The sequence below is a fragment of the Pseudochaenichthys georgianus genome, chromosome 4 (genome assembly GCF_902827115.2).
Source record: "Pseudochaenichthys georgianus chromosome 4, fPseGeo1.2, whole genome shotgun sequence".
NCBI lineage: Eukaryota > Metazoa > Chordata > Actinopteri > Perciformes > Channichthyidae > Pseudochaenichthys > Pseudochaenichthys georgianus.
The window spans coordinates 26,324,537-26,338,967 of NC_047506.1; the positions used below are offsets into that span (position 1 = coordinate 26,324,537).

General features: G+C 45.1%; 1 protein-coding gene across 1 annotated transcript; it reads left to right on the forward strand.

Annotated features, from left to right (window-relative positions):
* The first annotated feature begins 3,268 nt into the window (after positions 1-3,268).
* On the forward strand, positions 3,269-14,258 carry dnajc19 (DnaJ (Hsp40) homolog, subfamily C, member 19). Its single transcript, XM_034080579.2, has 6 exons — positions 3,269-3,394; positions 3,799-3,850; positions 11,368-11,441; positions 11,606-11,685; positions 13,804-13,874; positions 14,084-14,258. The coding sequence occupies exons 1-6, from the start codon at positions 3,392-3,394 to the stop codon at positions 14,152-14,154; spliced, it is 351 nt and encodes a 116-aa protein (XP_033936470.1). The 5' UTR covers positions 3,269-3,391; the 3' UTR covers positions 14,155-14,258.
* Positions 14,259-14,431: the final 173 nt, after the last annotated feature.

Below are 14,431 nucleotides of genomic sequence, written 5' to 3' on the forward strand. Positions count from 1 at the left end.
TTGACAGTTGCATCGTGACACAGTTGTGTGGTGTGTATCTTTATTTGTACATTTGTTTGTTTGTATAGCCTCCAATCACAGTGGGTAACATTGCCAGGAAGCAGAACAATTATACTTTCATACATTTCCAAATGACACCCACAACATCTGACATCTTAGTGAAGACGATACAAAAAACACCCACAAATATTTTTCAAAGATCAGATATTGTTTCTTGCATCCATTTCAAATGTTTACAAGGATTGTGCAGGAGTATGACAAAAGTGCTGTTGTCAGTTTAGAAGCCAATGTATTAAAAAAACAGGAAGAGGATTGACATCCTTTTGTAAATATGACTGTCATGCATATATTAAGTATTTGAAAATAATTATTCAACTGTCTTCTCACTGCAGCAACTACACAAATGTGTATGCACCTATCATTATTGATAACCAGTCTGAGCCAGAAGACAAAATGGAGCAAACTGCAGGGGAAAGGTATTAATTGTTACTATTACCACTTAATTGTTTTATCTGTAAATCTTATTACTTCATCATTTAATATTACAATACATCACTTTGTCTTTCCCAGCACAGAATACCTGACTGTGGAGGACATTGTTGCAGAACTCTCTGCAAAAATAACAAATATATCTTGCAGCAGGTTCAATATTAATAGAGCCAATGTATGGGATGGAGCAATCCGCGGCTTCAAATGTGCCTCATTTGACCCCTCTCATTCGACATCAGTTAAGTTCACTGATGATGAGGGACAAACTGAGGATGGAGGGGACACTGGTGGTCCCAAGCGTGAGTTCCTGACCCTCCTTATGGAATGCCTGAGAATGCGAAGAAAACACGTCAGCAACTGTGTGTGCCCCATGGCGGTGTGACTTTCCCAGCCGCTCACAGTCTCAAAATCTGATTCTAAATGTATAATGTTCTCTATAAAGATAGAACTAATACACAATTATGAATGTAATGAACATAAGCTGTTTTGTGTATTTAATCATGCATTGGTCTACAATTTAATGATGGCTTCTACATATTTCACATAAACAGACAATGAAAAAAGGTGTCCTTCATGCTGATAACTAGTGTATGCATCTGCAATTAGTATTCTAAACAGAGTAGTGTGTTAAATCGTTATTTCTTGCATTTGAAACTGATACAATAAAAAAAGTGAACTTACTGTTGTGTTCAACTTCTGCCAAAAACTGTACATTTTTGCCACAGGAGCCACAGAACACTTGAACTGTCCCCAGATGTTGGCCACAGAAAGGACAAAACATGGCAGCCTTAAAAGACATACATTGATGTAGTAAATCCATTTAATCAAGTCAATCAAAAACACACAGTCTAAATAGTGGTTAGCTAAATAAATAGAAAGATACATCATGTTTACCATTGAATCTGTGTTTTGTCTCTCTCTCTCTCCTTGAATGTCTTCTCTATATTTGTTCTTGAGCATGTCTAATGCACACTACTCTCCTGTCATTACTTTGCCCTCTTCACATGTTGTCACTTCTCTTTCTCTCTCAATTCAATAGCTTTATTAGCATGACCATAGTTACAGGCAATTGCTAAAGCTCTGTATGGTTGAAACATCTATACACAAATACATATACATATAAACAAACTGCTAAGAATTCAAATGTCCTTTTTCCGCGGTACTCACTATGGCCGTGTTATTTGCCGGCACTTGATTTTTCATCTCTTTTAACAATGTTCTTCCCTCACTTTATCTTCTCTTCACGTGAAGCTCTCCTCAGCTGGTGTGGTAGTTAGGCACGCTAACGCTAGCTATATAAATATGATGCTCTATGTATAAAAACAAAACTTACCTTCTTATATCTTTCTCCACTTAAATGAACTTTCTTTCCTCCCGATTTCCATCACTCTTGTTCGTTCTCTCTATGTCTGGTCATACATAAATCTGTTCCACGTAACGCGCTCCCTAGAGGCCTGGAGCACTTCCGGAATGTTTTTTTTTTTTATGTGTTTTGGGATTTGTACGTGCTTTGGACTTTGCATATCCTGTTGGTATTTGCAGCGTTTTTTTTGTTGCGTTTGTTTTCGGGGTTTGTGTGTTGTATTTACTTTGCATCATTTCTGTAAATTCAGCGTTTTTCTGTTGTATTTGTTTTCAGGGTTTGTTTGTTTTTCATTTCATTATTTGCAGGTGTTTCCTGCTTATGTATGCGTTTTGGGCCGTTGTTCCGCGTTTGCACCTCCCGGCCACCGTAAAAAAAACATGAAGACATCATAAAGTGGCAAAAATCTGATCAGCTCATTTTCAGACAGGTTTTTATATAAATGGATCAGGACAAAAACTGAGCAAATCTTTTTTCCTGAAACTTTCAGAAACTCTTTACACAGAGGGGACACATATATATGTATAAAAGACGTGAAAACGTGGATTATGTATAATAGGTGACCTTTAAGATGTTGCTACTGTAATACTGTAATAAAGTAGACATCCTCAAGCCGAAGCAATGGGCTGCTGTGAGCTAGCTACTGCAATGAGCCTTTGGCTAGTGTTAGCACAAGCTTAACTATTAGTATGTTTGTTCAATGTGCTACATGCATTAAAGCATTTATATACTATATCCTTTAAAAAGTCAATGGTGACCACATTGTTGGACAAAAGTTACATAGCTAAATAAATTTGCATGCATTAGTTTCCTATTTATTTCAACTCTCCGCCTGCATTGCATTGGTGCAGTTTAAATACTCACATAAGCCATTTAGGTAAAATAACAGCATTTACAATATTTTGTGGAAGGTTGCAGCATTAGCAGTGCAGTAAGGTAAAGCTAACTAGCCACAAATACCATTATCAATAAGGTGGGTCCTACGTTCCCCAACTTTATATCCTCTTAATGACACATTGCAATGTATGTTAATATCAAGAACATGGGTATGCCAAATGATAGGTAGCCTTTCAAATGTTTGCAGTTATTTTAAAACACAAGCTTTTAGAGGAAAGGTGAATGTTTGCATGCAGGATAACATTAGCTAACATTAGAACATGTGCCCACATTTTAGCTGAATCTCATAGAAATATACTGCTGTCTTAGCTATCTGTCAAGGTAACAACATTGAAAAATAAAATAAGGTTGTCATTACCTCCAAAAAAGTAAACTCCAATCTTGAACCTGCATTCAGAAGGAGAATTTGCTATCAAACGTTGGAGTGCAGGTGTGGGAGATTAAATAGTGTCGTGGGCGGGGCCGGATATTCAAATTGTTGACAGAATACCAGGGGAGGATTGACAGAGAGCAAACAGCGGATGTCAACGCTTTGCGACAGTTCTCCGCTATTTCCGTCACAAACACATGCAGCAACGAAAACATGAGAGGTCAAAAGTTATGATCGTAATCTTTAACAGAGACGAGACGTAACACACAAACATGGTAAGTTGGACTTGTTATTTACGAACTGGGGAGAACGTCAGTAAGCAACTGCATGATAACGACTCTGCCGGAAGAAAACTAACGTTTGTTCTGAAGGGCTAAGCTAACGTTAGCCTTCCTTGCACTTGCATTACCAAACACAACGTGACCAAACCCAGCTCACGTCTGATATAACGCTTTGATTAACCAGCTTACAACATTAGCATGGCAAGAGATAATACATTGTGATTTTAAGATAAACGTAGCGAACGTTAACTGCATAGGCTTCGACACATGCGTTACCTTGGTCATGTGGCATTGTTTATATTGCGACGGAATGACAGCTTGTGAATAGAAGTACTGTGTGTCCTTATAATTTAATAACATAGGCTAATGTATTTCTGACTCTTCTCTACTATCTCCAGGCCAGTTCCATGGTGGCTGTGGGACTGGCTCTGGCAGCAGCTGGATATGCAGGTGAGACCATGTTGATAAATACTGTATATGACTCACCTTGACAGAGAATGTGGAAAAGTTAAACTTAGAATTAGTTCACCTTGAGACAACGACTAATTCAAAGTTGACAAACATACAGATAATGTAACGGTAATGGTAAATGCTTCACTTAGAATAGAAGCTTGGTGAAAAGATAAACAGAGGTTATCATTTTAAAACATGAAATGAAGACAATAAGTTCCAGATAAACAGTTTCTCAAAATGCAGCATTTTTTGAGTTGGCTTTAATTCAGTAGTAACATATACAATGCAATACAATACAGTTGTATTTATATAGCATTTTAAACCTCCAGACCAAAGTGCTGTACAGGCAAATAAACAAAACAAAACATACAAAAAGTAACTCAGCTCAGCTCACACACCATAAAACAAGTACAAGTAAAAACAATAGACAATTTAAAAGCAACTCTCTAAAAGATGTTTATACGCTAAGGAGAAGAGGTGGGTTTTAAGAAGCGATTTAAAAGCAGGCAGTGTGGCAGCCGACAGGGGCAGATCGTTCCACAGTGGATATATTACAGAGTTATAGTTTGATTAGTTACCTGCGGTGGCCCTGAAGTGCAATTCAAAACAACATTTCACAAAACACTACAGCATTTCAGAAAACGCTTCAACATTTCACAAAACGCAACGACATTTCATAAAACACTACAGCATTTCAACTTATACGGAAAGGGTATTCCTTTAGGGAGAACACTTCTTGTTTGTGATTGGACAGAGCCAGCCAGAGAACTGAGGTTACCTACTGTAACCCAGCTTCTATGAGTAATGGCGCAGCCCTCTAAGGCTATCGCTATTGGGTTATCCCTCTGCGCCCCCGCGCAGCACTGAAACACTTGTAGTCCACGCCCACCCGCTAGGTGGGCCCCACCGTCGGGCCTCCTTCCGGTATAAATAGGAAGGTGGCCCGGCAATCTGCTCCCATACAATATAACTTTTCTTCAGCTATTCGTAGAGCCAGTGGGGCCCAGCGCTTAGAGGGCTGCGCCATTACTCATAGAAGCTGGGTTACAGTAGGTAACCCCAGGTCTATTTCGTATATGGCTTCGCCCTCTAAGGCTATCACTATTGGGTTAAGGGCGAAGCATGATGTAGTCTGCGCCCCACTGGGTCCGTCCAGCACTAGAAGCACAGACACACCCTCAATAACACATCCCTGCCTGTTGTGCCATGCGTAATGGCGCATCACCGTCCCTGGAACATAGCAAACATACCTGTTTTCCTGATGGGGTGAAGGCTGGGACAATACATACCGACCGCTGTGAGAAGTAGAGACGAAGGTCCCACCTTATCCTGCGATCATAGAGGGGGAACAGCCGCTCTCTCCGCACCAGCCAGGTAGGAGAGCGCTCAGCTGGATCCCTGACGTTACTCACTCTAACCAGACACTTCGTATGAAGTGTATCAGAGTAAGGGGAACATCCCTCTCCTACGAGGGGAAAAGGCCGCTCTCTGTGTGCCCGAGAGGCAGGAGAGAGGCGCTCAGCTGGCTCCCTGACGTCACTCACTCTGACAGGACACCCAGTACGGGGTGCGTCCGAGGAAAGGGAAACATCCCTCAAATATAATTGAATAAATGAACAGGGGGAAGACCAAGATGCAGCCGTGCAAATATCTTCCACTGACATTCCTCCGTGCAAAGCCGCGGAGGAGGAATTCCTCTGGTGGAGTGCGCATGTTCTCCGGGGCTCTACCGAGACATACGCCTGCGACACCCCTCACACTTTTAGGCAAAGGGCTGCGAGGGAGTTTCCACACGCTGCATTTCACTCCGTCTCATCATGCGCATCATGTACATGCCCAGAGGATGAGAGGTATGTGTATGCTGTCCACACGAGGCGTTATAACGGCGTTCATGTGTTTATTAAGGCCGTGTTTATTAAGGCCGTGTGTACGAGGCGTATCTCGGACAGAGGAATGCTGCGAGCTCTGCAGTTTATTAACCGATAGGTTCAAACTAGCAGAATTCTGCAGCGAGCCCTGACGCCGTGGCGCTGCGGGCGCTGCCGCTGGGGCACTCAGCCTCCCGTGAGGCGAAAGGGCTGCGAAGAAGCCTCCACACGCTGCGTTTCACTCCGGCTGTCATCATGAGGCGTGTACACGCTCAGGGGATGAGTGGCAGTGTGTGTCCTGCCCTGTAGGCCGCCGCGGCTTTGTTGTCTGTGCGAATCAACACATGCGGATTCCGCAGCAACGGGGCAAAGTGCTGAATTATTCTCCGTACGGAGATCAATTCCAGCACATTTATGTGGAAAACATGTGACATGCACGTTCCTCCCCACCCTGAGAGAGATGCGTCTGTGAACACCGAGATGTGTGACGTAACTCTGCCCGGGGGAACCCCCTCTGACAGGACGTGGGGACTTTTCCCGCGACACCACGCTGCGTGGTATGACACGTTGAAGGAGAGCTGTCAGCGTTTCCACTCTCTGCCGTGAGAGTCGTGCTCTCATGCGGCTGAGTTCAATTCCACCCCCAGGTAAACAATACTCTGGGCTGGAACAGGACAGCTCTTTTCCCAGTTGATCATGAAACCCCGCTTTGACAGATGCGATATGAGTTGTACCGTCTGTAAAGCCGCTTCCTCCCTGGAGCGAGCCAGCAGCAGCAGGTCGTCCAGGTAAAAAGTACTCTCATTCCTCCTCTGTGTAGCGGCTGCAGCGCCGTCTCTACACACTTTGAAAAAGTACGAGGAGCCAGGGAATAGCCGAACGTCAGACGGCCTATTCCCTGGAATGAAAACCTCAGGAATTTCCTGTGTTTCGGAATGATGGCACATGGAAGTAAGTGGGTCTCATTCCCCCTGTCTTTTTCGGGATAAGAAATAGCGGGAGTAATACCCCTGATTTTCTTCCTCCTGGGGAACCCTAGAAATAGCCTCTTTCAACAGGAGTTCCCGTAGCTCTGCTTGGAGCGCAAGACACTGTTCTCGGGATGTTAGGCATGTCACCTGTATCCCTTTGAACTGTGGGGGGGTGGAGGCGAACTGCAGGGTGTACCCTCTGCTGATCAGCCTGTGCATCCATCCGTCCATCAAACACAGGCGCTGCCACGCCGAGAAACACTCTGACAGCGGGCGCGCCTGTTCGAGATGTGTTGTGGTTGTCATGACGACGAGCCACTCCCAAGCCCTCGAGACAACCCAAGGGCTGTGCGGAGGCCTCCACACGCTGCGTATCACTCCGCCTCGCATCATGAGACGTGTACACGCTCAGAGGATGGATGGAGGTGTCTGCAGTAATATCCACATGAGGCCTTACCACTGCTCTCATGGGCTTATTATGACCGTGTATAGGTGGCGTATCTCGGACAGAAGAATGCCGCGAGGTCTGTGGTTTAATAACCGAAGAGTCATAACCATCAGAAATCTGTCGCGAACCATGCCGCCTACTAATCATCAGATTGGAGGCAGTTGGTGTAATTATTGTGCTCCGCCGCTTATTAATCGATAGATTAAATAGCGCAGGCTTTTGTACCGAACCCGGCTGGCTATTAACCGACAGGTCATAGGCAGCCTTCGTCGGTGCGGGACGGTGCCCTCCTTTTTTGAGCGCCGTGCTGGCCGCTTTAGCGATCTCCTCCGACTCCTCTGGAGCCACGGTGGTGGATCGCTCGACCAACGTCCCCACCGAGTTGGTCAGCAAAGCGATGTTGTTTGCCGCTGCTGACGCCTGGAACGCACATTGGTGCGCCCGGTCAGCCTGCTCATCCATCTGTCCATCAGAAACACGCGCTGCCACTCCGAGAAACACTCTGAGAGCGGGCGCACATGCTCGAGATGTGTTGTGGTTGTCATGACGACGAGCCACGCCAAAGCCCTCGCCGCCGCTGCCCGTGAGGTAACCCAAGGTGGGCCTAGAGCGAAAGGGCTGTGAGGAAACCTCCACACGCTGCATTTCACTCCGCTTCTCATAATGACGCGCGTACACGCTCAGAGGATGGATGGGTGTGTGTGCAGTGATATCCACATGAGGCGTTACCACAGCGCTCATGGGCTTATTGTGACTGTGTGTAGGTGGCGTATCTCGGACAGAGGAATGCCGCGAGATCTGTGGTTTAATAACCGAAAAGTCATAACCATCAGGCCTCTGCAGCGAATCCTGCTGCCTACTAATCAACAGATTGGAGGCAGCTGGCGTAGTTACTGTGCTCTGCCGCTTATTAATCGATAGATTAAATAGTGCAGGCTTTTGTAACGAACTCTGCTGGCTATTAACCGATAGGTCATAGGCAGCTGGTTCACCCAGGGTGGGGGATATGTGAAATACATTTGTAACCGATGACTCAGACAGCATGTTGGGAAATAATGGTTTTTTATTTCCTTCACACACCCCCCCAAACCGTCATGGCCGGCTTTGCTTCTTCGGCGGCTCTCGTGTAGCAGACGCCGAACAGGAGTATCTCACTCCCTTCTTGCCCCCCCTCTCTGGTGGGGGGCCGGAGGCGCAGGACGGTGCCCCCGCCGCTGACGGACGACTCTGACGCCTCGGCTGTTGCGCGTGTCTGTCCGTCTGCCGCTGTGGCTGGGTTGGCTGCTGCTGCTGGCGCCGTTGCGGCTTCCCTGCTGGCTGGAGCCAGCTGACGTGCTGGCGGATGTCCTCCGCTTGCTCCGATGCCGCCTTCATGGACTCGACCATGGCCAGGAACTGGGGTCCGAACAGCCCGTCCGAGCTGATCGGAGCTTCCAGCAGCACCTTCCTGGCTGGCTCTGTCACCGCTGCCTGCTGCAACCAAAGGTGGCGCTGGATCTGAGTCATCCAGGCCGTGATTCTGGCCTGGGAGACTGCCACGGCTGCGCACAGCGTGAGTGCTGTGCTGGCCGCCTTAGCGATCTCCTCTGCCTCCTCTGGAGCTACGGTGGTGGACCGTTCGACCAACGTCACCACCGAGTTGGTCAGCAACGCGATGTTGTTCGCTGCTGCCGACGCCTGGAACGCACACTGGTGCGCCCGGTCAGCCTGGCGGGCGACATACTGGTCTTTGGGGGTGGTCAACATAGGGCGCCGTCCGGCGACCAAGTTGGCCTGTCTAACCCCGAAAAACGCCGTTAAGCTCGGTTCCAGAGCGGGTGTGGTTGGAAAAACCTCGTCCGTGAACCCCTCCACCTTAGTGAAGGGAACAAAGGTGGCCACCGGAGCCCTTAAGGTCCTCGGGTTCGCCGCTGCCCCTTCCTGGTAACGCCTAATGGCGGGGAAGCGCGGCCAGATCGGATCACTCCTGCCCGTCTGAACCCGGGAAAATACTCCGGCCATGTCGTCCAGAGCCACCCTCTCCCGTACTCGTGGAACGGGGAGGCCTCTGCATGCTGCTGCTTTGCCGATTATCTCCGGCAGCTCCAGCATAATGCCTCCCAATGCCGGTAGCGCCGTGGCCACGGAGAAGGGGACCACGTGCTCGACCGCCACCTCTGACTCTCGCTCCGACCCCGTCTCCCCCGTCTGGGGAAGAGGGGGAAGGGGAGAGCCGCATGGCGAGCCCTGGATGGAGGCGGGGGAGGAGTCGTCCGACTCCTGCCCCCCACTCGCCTCCAGGAACAGGTTGTCGTCCCTGTTCTGGATGGGCCAGTCGTCCTCCTCACCCGCAGCAGCTAGAGCGTCCGCCCTTTGCCTCCTGTCGGATGATGGGAGACGCACACAGTGAGGACATGCGATCTGCTGGCTGAGAGCCGCGTCCGCGTGCTCTGGCCCCAGGCAGGATGCGCATATCGGGTGTAAATCATAGCTCATGATATATCCTGTATTGCACGAAGGACACATGCGGATATGATCGTTGCTGCTTATGATTTTTCTCGTGCTTCAGTAAACTGCTGTTTGCTGAAGAAAAGAGGGAGCAGATTGCCGGTCCACCTTCCTATTTATACCGGAAGGAGGCCCGAGGGTGGGGCCCACCTAGCGGGTGGGCGTGGACTACAAGTGTTTCAGTGCTGCGCGGGGGCGCAGAGGGATAACCCAATAGCGATAGCCTTAGAGGGCGAAGCCATATATTGGACAAAAGTTAAACATGTACAAACCACAGACTGTCTATGTCATGGTGAATACAGTTGCTACTTAATTTATGTCTGTATGCCGTTGTTGTGAGTGTGGACGGTTAGTTTAGCCTGATCGATCCGATCTCCATTCAGAAAACACGCATTTTAAAAGGTTTTTCGCCTGCCGTCTTGTCTGCAGACTTGTCAAAGCATTCATTCATGGTTTTTACTAACCGGTATCAGTATGTTGTTACTTCGGCATCATTTTGAAACGTGTATTACAATTAAATCACGGTAAAATATGTTCATTTTGTTGTAGTTGGTATCGTATCTACCAAAGTATTTGCATGGATATAAGCCCCGTCCCCTCTGACAGCCGCGGTGAGACTCGAGCGATTAGAGCAATGCGAATATTCGGGGCTTATATCTATGTAAATACTATGGTAAATACCAACTACAACAAAATGAACATATTTTACCGTGATTTAATTGTAATACACGTTTCAAAATGATGCCGAAGTGACAACATACTGATACCGGTTAGTAAAAACCATGAATTAATGCTTTGATAAGTGTGCAGACAAGACGGTGTTACAGTATAACTAGAGTCATGACAACTGGCGGCATTCTATTATTTTCGTACATTGAGGACCCATTGTTGACTTACCAGGAAATAAACATTTTGATTGCCTCGTTTGTCGTTTACATTCATCTTTTGCCATATCTGCCTACATAGGATCACTTTGATGCACATTCAGTACTCGTATGTGAGGTTGTGGGTGAGAGGTCGATATTGTGACGCTTACAGGGAGGTATCGAACAAAGTAGGAGACTGTGTGGATGCCTGTTCAAAACATTGCATACTTAAATAAATCTTTTATATTATATATTTGTGTCCGACTTTCATTTGTACATCGTTCTTAATGTGATGTATAGTAGCTATGATAGCTGTCCATACCTTCAGACAGCCTAAAAGTAAAACACAATAATAAAAAATGCTTACAGTACATGACATGTCCTTTGTTAAACATTAAGCTGTCTTTGGCTCTTTTCTGCTGTAACAAATGTAAATGTCCCCTCTGTGGGACGAATAAAGGGATTCTGATTACTTTTAACCTGTTGTAGAAACATTTCTTGATCAAATTGATATGAAACAAATGAGAGAAATATCGCTGTGACACTGATGTCACATCACATCCCTAAACATTCACAGTAAACCCGGAGTGACATATGCACAATTAGAAATATGATTATGATCGTTTTCTAAAACTAACAACATGAGTAAAGTTTGGTCTATTTCTTTGTTTTCCTGATGTAATGCATAAGAATTGAATAGTAATCATTTGTTACGTTTGCAATACAGTGATAGTCATATGGAATAAAAAAACACCCAGCCTGACTTCAAAAATGACAGTTTATTTTTTGTTTTAGTGTTAAAAATAGTAGACCTCACGAATATTAATATCACACGATATAAATATACTGCATGCTTCCCTCTTCTTTGTCTCAGGTCGCTATGCCATGATGGCCATGAAGCAGATGGAGCCTCAGATGAAAATGGCTATTCAGAGCTTCCCAAAAACAGTAAGGAGATGCTCAGAATCAGTTTATCTGCAAAATAAAATAACTGCATGTGCTGTTTATCTCTTGTACTCGCATTACCTTTGACTAATTAGCTTGTTTGTAAGTAAAGTTGGCAGACCCATCATGTTGTGATATGAAATGTACATTTTCTTTCTTTCTTTCAGGCTTTTGGAGGAGGGTACTATAAAGGTGGATTTGATCCAAAGATGTCCAAGAGAGAAGCTTCCCTGGTTTTAGGTGTCAGGTTTGTGGACACTCAGTTATGTTACAGTACGTCAAATGGGTTAAAGGCTGCTGCATGTTAACCTGTTTGCCGTCGTCTGTAATTGAACTCCCTATTACATAGGGATGGGTACCGAGCCCCGGTATTACACGGCCCACGGGGCTGGATTATTAAAGGCCGTGGTACCGTAAAGCTCCGACGTTATCGGTCTTTGTCAGTGCCGTTTTGTCCTGGAGGCCAAGGGAAGCCAGGCTTCCCCTGTTTTTTCGGATTGTAGTTATAATTTTAATAAATAAATAAAAACACTTCGTTTGGTTTCGGTAATTTTTCTGTGCTGTGTGTTGCTGCCGGCCCGTCTCTCCCCCATTCTCATTGAGTATTTAACAAAGAGTGAAACAGCGCCCCTCTACATGTTATGGTGAAACAGTAGATTGCACTCTCTGTTGCGAGAGGAGGCTAGCAGAAATTGGCTTCCCTTGGTGAAAAGAAATTGAGGGATTGACCAATCAGACAAGGCTCACGTCATGCCCCTGCCAACCTGTGATTAGTCAGGGCCATGCCAAGGGAAGCCAGAGGCGTCTGGCTTCCCTTGCCTCACAATCCAATCAAATCGCATCAATTTAGTGTTGCAGTGACGCGTCCTAAAACCCGGAAGTAAGCTGCGCTCGGTTTCCCTCGACAAAAAGGCAATGGGAGTTCCCCATAGGATTTTGGAAAATAGCTCGAAATAAGGTCAGTGGAAAACGAACCCGTTAGATAAATGCACGTTTTGTTCAGCTGGATAATATCCACATGTCTACCCTACTTTTATAATTTTCGAATCATAAATCTAATCGATAGAAGATAGATAGCGTCACTGCACCACTCTCACCGCCGTTAGAAAGTAGCAAGCAATTGAAGCAAGTGCAATTAATATGGAGGGTGGAGATTTGGAGTATTTAATCAAAAATAATTGTACTAAACTTCCGCTACAGCAGCAACAACAAATACAATCTGATGACAGGCCGATGCCCAAACTGGAGCTGTGTACAGCGAGGAAAAAAGGAGCGAATCGGACGTAAAACGTTAAAGGTCTCCTGATTTAGTTTGTGAATGAATGCTTATTAGAGTTTGGGCTGGAGAGTACGTGCGGACTTGTCCGTTAGATAACAGGCGTGTGTAAGTCTTGCATCTGTATGATACAAATGTGTGTAAAATGATACCGGGTGCTGTAATCACTCATCTGGTTACGTTATTACATTGACCACCACACCCCCGACCCAAAAGAAAGGACGTATTATTGGCTTCCCCTCATTTTTTCCCCACGCCACGCTACTGGTCTTTGTATCGGTACTGGAGACATCTAAAAAATATGTCATATATTATGCTACACAAACATTATATTGCAGTTTTAGTGTCGCCAACTCCGTTTGTAATCCTTTTTATGAAAAAAGACTGCAAAATGCGTCGATCTTTCCAATCCAGAGATCTCTCTCTCCCCCGTCTGTGTGCGAGGGGGCGGGGTAGTTTACACACACGCGGCTGCTACATGCAGCAACACACGGCGGGGATGGCGGAGAGAACGCGCTCAAAGGTGTGGTTAACCTTTACCCGTCTCGATGTGGACAATGCTTGTTACCAAAAGAGTTTAGCATGTAAGGGCGGTAACACGAGCAATTTGTCTAAACATTTAGCAAAAGTGCACCACATCCAGACGGAGAAATACATGGTTTTTGACTGTCTTTCTAGCTCTATAACCCCAGGTTATAGTCAGGTGTTATGCTAGCAGCAACACATGGAGTTAACTAAATTATACAAACATGGGTTAATGAGGTAACTGAGTTATTTATTTTGTTAAAGTTCAGCTATTCTGTTTACAGTTCTGTCATCACAATATTTAATACGATTTGCATTGTTGTTTCTTTTGATGTGAAATATTATGTATTTAATTTACATAAAAAGCAATGTTAATTTTGTTCACAATTTGTTTAGTTAGTTTACCTTATTTTTCTCTCCAAAAGAACCGATAAGAGTACCGATAAGAGTACCGTTAAAAGACCGGATCGATGAGCGGTATCGATACTATTACAGCAGATCAACTCTTAACCACCACCATTCATTTAGTTATAATAATATGTTGTATCTTTGTTCCCCTTGCAGTCCCACAGCCAACAAGATAAAGGTCAGAGAGGCACATAGAAAACTGATGACCCTGAACCATCCAGATAGAGGTAAGCAAGGCTTACTTAAGTTTCTCATTGGTTCCTGTATTTTCCTTTTAATGTCTCACAGTACACTGCATTATAAGTTGTCCCCTCTTGTTGAGAAACGGCTTGTTTTTCTGAAAATTACATTATTTGTAAATGTATGCATGCAGCATGTTTGCAATGATTCAGATTATTCATTTGGGCTTTCTTGAATCTCAATGTGTGTGTCACAGGAGGATCTCCCTACCTAGCAGCTAAGATAAACGAAGCAAAGGATTTTTTGGATGCCGCGGGAAAGAAGTAGAGGAGATGAAGTCATACTTTTCATCCACACTGACTCACATGAGCAATTACCAGACTTTTCTAACCGATTGTTCTCAAATAAAATCACACTGTACAAATCATCAATGCAATTGTACTTAAATATTTCATTGTATTTTAGATTTACTTTGAATACTTTTACACAAACGGGGACTTAAACTATATTTTATTCATCATTAAAATAAAATAAACATGGTCCGTCCTAAAGTGACCTTCTATTTCTAGAATAAATTGCCAAATATAATTAGTTACCACAAATG

Excerpts from the sequence above, each read along its gene's own strand:
- dnajc19 (XM_034080579.2), top strand. Across the intron at positions 3,851-11,367 it reads GGCAGCAGCTGGATATGCAG|GTCGCTATGCCATGATGGCC; the intron begins GTGAGACCATGT and ends TCTTTGTCTCAG. Across the intron at positions 11,686-13,803 it reads TCCCTGGTTTTAGGTGTCAG|TCCCACAGCCAACAAGATAA; the intron begins GTTTGTGGACAC and ends TTCCCCTTGCAG.